General features: G+C 35.6%; 1 protein-coding gene across 2 annotated transcripts; it reads right to left on the bottom strand.

Moving 5' to 3' along the window:
* Positions 1 to 484: 484 nt before the first annotated feature.
* On the bottom strand, positions 485 to 2,991 carry LOC143145329 (uncharacterized). Of its 2 annotated transcripts, XM_076308626.1 has the most exons (3): positions 2,787 to 2,991; positions 1,428 to 1,463; positions 485 to 1,148 (listed from the first exon to the last, which is right to left on the bottom strand). In XM_076308626.1, the coding sequence occupies exons 1-3, from the start codon at positions 2,875 to 2,877 to the stop codon at positions 586 to 588; spliced, it is 690 nt and encodes a 229-aa protein (XP_076164741.1). In that variant the 5' UTR covers positions 2,878 to 2,991; the 3' UTR covers positions 485 to 585. The 2 variants fall into 2 exon arrangements, with proteins under 2 accessions (XP_076164741.1, XP_076164742.1); XM_076308627.1 differs by lacking the exon at positions 1,428 to 1,463 and having other exon boundaries at positions 2,787 to 2,990.
* Positions 2,992 to 3,855: the final 864 nt, after the last annotated feature.

Here is a 3,855-nt window from a genome sequence, read left to right as displayed (position 1 = left end):
TCTTTCCTTTGAAAGAACAATCTCTACTTTTTACATCGTCACAATGCTACAATGTATGCAGTTTTCCATTGAGTCTTTCCTCTTTACTGGATCACGTTGTCTCTAATAGGAGCACCTCGGTGCTATTGTCTTTAATAGGAGTACCTCGGTGCTATTATCTCTAATAGGAGCATCTCGATATTGGTTCGTGAACAGATTCTTTAAACATTCAGGTTCGTTCAGACAAAGTATAAACTAATACACAATCGAACAAAGTACAAGATCAGTACGATTCCTTTCTGCGTTGGCTGAGAGCAGACATATGACCGCAAAGGGTTAAAGTCAGTTAGAAGGAAAGTTACAAGCCGTGTTTACCTTTGTCCTCAACGAGCACATCCGCTACATCGCGTAGAATCTTTCCCCGCTTCTCTACCGTTCATATCAAATAATCAGTGTCGTATTATTAAACATCGATGGTGTTCTTTAAATAACGTTCAACGCGAACTCAGTTGCATTAATTTTATTCTAATCGAATTCCCCTGGGGAAATGTGCTTCTCACATTGAGCGATCGGAACAGTTAAAAAGAAGAAACATACTGTTCCGGTTTAACCGACGATACCGAGTATGTGCAGCATATTGTAACCGATATCGAAGCTGTTAACGAACGAGCGAACAGCAGGTGGCAAATTCGGTGCTTTTCCAATCTCGTCGATGGTGGTGTGCAACAATGGGATCGCCTGATTCGTCAAGAACTGCCAAAAGAGACGCATCATGGTCGTCACGCTCGCTACGATTCCATCGACAAGGTATTCCTGGGTCGAGTTGAGAGAGTTTTCGATATACTCGATCGGGTGTTCCAATATGTTCGTTAATTCTCTTCGATTTCTACCGCTGTTCGAGCTGCTCAAACCAAAGATCGTGTTGAGTATCGATTTAACGAACGCGAGGATTCTTTGTATTAGCATTTTGATGTCGGCGAAAATATTCCTTATAAAAGACAGGATCGCCGTGACAAATTCCTGCGGAATGTTACCGATGCTAGACAGAACCCGTTCGATGACACTCGTCACGTTATTCTCTAGGTTGCTTGAAAAATTCCGTGCCGATAGCGCGCTGTCTTCGATGGCCTTACCGATGTTTTCCGCTACTTGCAACGGAAAAGCGATCCCTGAAAATCGTTGCGTTTATGTATTAGAAAAAATTGATACTTTTGAGAATTATAGGAGAATAAGTACACGAAAAAAAGATCTACAAATGATTACACTAATTACACGTTGATTCTTAGAAATTCAGTACCGGAGTACTTAAAATTGAGTAGTCAGTTTTTTGAATCCTTGCGGATCTGAAGTTAATCGTTTGGAAATATTCTTTTCTTTTCTAAAATGTTATTGTTACGAAAATATATAATATTCATCCCCGTGGTAATAATATTCTTCGATGGTCTTACCGATGCGTTCCGCTACTTGCAACGGAAAAGCGATCCCTGAAAATCGTTGCGTTTATATATTAGAAAAAATTGATACTTTTGAGAATTATAGAAGAATAAGTACACGAAAAAAAGATCTACAAATGATTACACTGATTACACGTTGATTCTTAGAAATTCAGTACCAGAGTACTTAAAATTGAGTAGTCAGTTTTTTGAATCCTTGAGGATGTGAAGTTATCGGAGCCTGAAGTCAATCGCTCGGAGATATTCTTTTCTTTTTTAAAATGTTATTGTTAGGAAAATATATAATATTCATCTCGGTGGTAGCTCTCTCTTCGAGAATACATGTTTAATAGAAAACTATTGATGATTGAACAAAAAAGAGAAAAAGAAAAGAAAGAAATAACATTGAATCAACTTTTCCCCTATCGCAATACGCATATTTTCAAGTAGCGAAACTTCGTTTCGGAAAGTTTTTTTTATAGAATAATAAATAACGGAGATACTTTAAGGTTCTGTTTCTCGTGACTTAGCCTGCGTATCTATGTAATTTAATACTAACAGAGATAAGATTTTAAAACCGTCCTGTCATACGAACTTTCGCTGCAGTTGATATTATTTCCCCCAAAGATCCAAAATTAGACTACTTATATAAGCGAAACCTGCGAGAGAAAACCAGGATTTTAAACTATGTTGTGTCACAGAGTTTAACTACCTTATGGAAATAAATGGAAAAGAAAACTACGAAGAGTTTAACTACCTAATGGAAATAAATAGGAAAAAAACTACAAAGAAAGTAACTACCTAATGGAAATAAATAGAAAAGAAAAGTACAAAGAGTTTAATTACCTTATGTAATTAAATAGGAAAAAAAACTACAAAGAGAGTAAGTACCTAATGTAATTAAATAGAAAAAAAAACTAGAAAGAGTTGTAGTTTAACTACCTAATGTAATTAAATAAAGAAAAAACTACAAAGAGTTTAACTACCTTATGGAAATAAATAGGAAAAGAAAACTACAAAGAGTTTAACTACCTAATTGAAATAAATAGAAAGGAAAACTACAAAGAGTTTAACTACCTAATGTAATTAAATAGGAAAATAACTACAAAGAGTTGTATTTTAACTACCTATTTAAAGAGTCCTATTTAACTACCTAATGTAATCAAATAGAAAAAAAAACTACAAAGAGTTTAACTACCCAATGTAATTAAATATACAAACGTAATATATTGCTACTTAATATATAAAAATATAAACTTTCAAGTGACAGTAATGTTGCCAATGACCAAGTAGTCGGTGCGACGTTAAAGAACAACGCAAGAGAAGAAGAAGAAAATTGTTTAAATAGGTACTTCGAAATCCTGGAAAACGTACCTGGACTTGCAGCGGGGGAGGCGTTACTGCAAGGCAGATCGCATAATCCGCAAAGAGTCGTTGCCAACGCGAGGATCCACAAGGCGTTCATCTTTGTCGAAAAAGAGGATTGCTTGTCCGTCACCGTATGTATACGTATGTGTAAACGACGGAGCAACGAACCGTTGCCGTTTGCGATGGTCTGAATGATGGTTGCAAACTTTTCATATCGTCAATTTGAATTAAAGACTCAACTACCTTTTCCACCTCCCTTGGTCAACTCGTTCTTTCGAGCATTTGGCCGTTATCGATGCAAATTTTCGAACTCGTTTCGTGACGCCGTGATGTCATTGCAAATTTTCCTGTCATCATCATTTAACCATTATCACTGTGTATGTGTGTGTGTTTTTTTTTGCGATAGATCGCGACGTTCGAGCACGAGTAAAAGGCCCGAAGCGATCGTGTTTTCCGAATCATTCGTAAATTTCACGGTTTTTAAATTATTATTAACTGTTTTGTTATTACCATTCCAAAGTTAACTGTAGGACTTACTTTTACTTTTAAAATACTAATTCTCACCCCTGCTACCGAAGAATTGAAAACGAATTAAAAAGAACAAGAAAGAGGGGTTGGTAGATAATGTAGATCAGTCGTTGAGCGACGAAGTCACTGAATACATTACTTGTAAGGAATCGTTTAACAATGATTAAATGCAGTGTATTTAATATTAAGATTGGGTATTGATTATTTTATTGGTGATGTTCAGGTCACCAACTCTAGCCCAAATTATAACAGAAAAATTTGAAATGGTCGCTACTGAGCGGAATTCCCATAAACTTTGTTACCTATCCCATAAGCTTATTACCTCTGTCGGTAATAAAGGTACTTAAGAAATTAAATTTTCAATTATTTGTCTAATAAAATGCAGTCATTAACAGAATTAAAAAATGGTTGCATCCGGAATCGTGGCGAATCCTACTTGTTCCTGGGTCAATTTCTCTAAGTCGAGTACATATCCATGGACGTATTTAATATAAATAAATAATATACTCTACTGTACGTTTATTTTATTAATAATAAAATCTACTAT

Source organism: Ptiloglossa arizonensis, chromosome 4 (genome assembly GCF_051014685.1).
Source record: "Ptiloglossa arizonensis isolate GNS036 chromosome 4, iyPtiAriz1_principal, whole genome shotgun sequence".
Classification (NCBI taxonomy): Eukaryota; Metazoa; Arthropoda; class Insecta; order Hymenoptera; family Colletidae; genus Ptiloglossa; species Ptiloglossa arizonensis.
Note: the sequence above shows the minus strand (reverse complement) of the source record. Positions and strands in the feature narration are given on the sequence as shown.

What these genes read in the sequence shown, in the direction of transcription:
- LOC143145329 (XM_076308626.1), bottom strand. Translation starts at nt 2,877, where the DNA reads ATGAACGCCTTGTGGATCCTCGCGTTGGCAACGACTCTTTGCGGATTA. An exon ending in CTCCCCCGCTGCAAGTCCAG is followed by an intron (nt 1,464 to 2,786) that starts GTACGTTTTCCA and finishes AACGATTTTCAG; the next exon opens with GGATCGCTTTTCCGTTGCAA. An exon ending in GCAAGTAGCGGAACGCATCG is followed by an intron (nt 1,149 to 1,427) that starts GTAAGACCATCG and finishes AACGATTTTCAG; the next exon opens with GGATCGCTTTTCCGTTGCAA.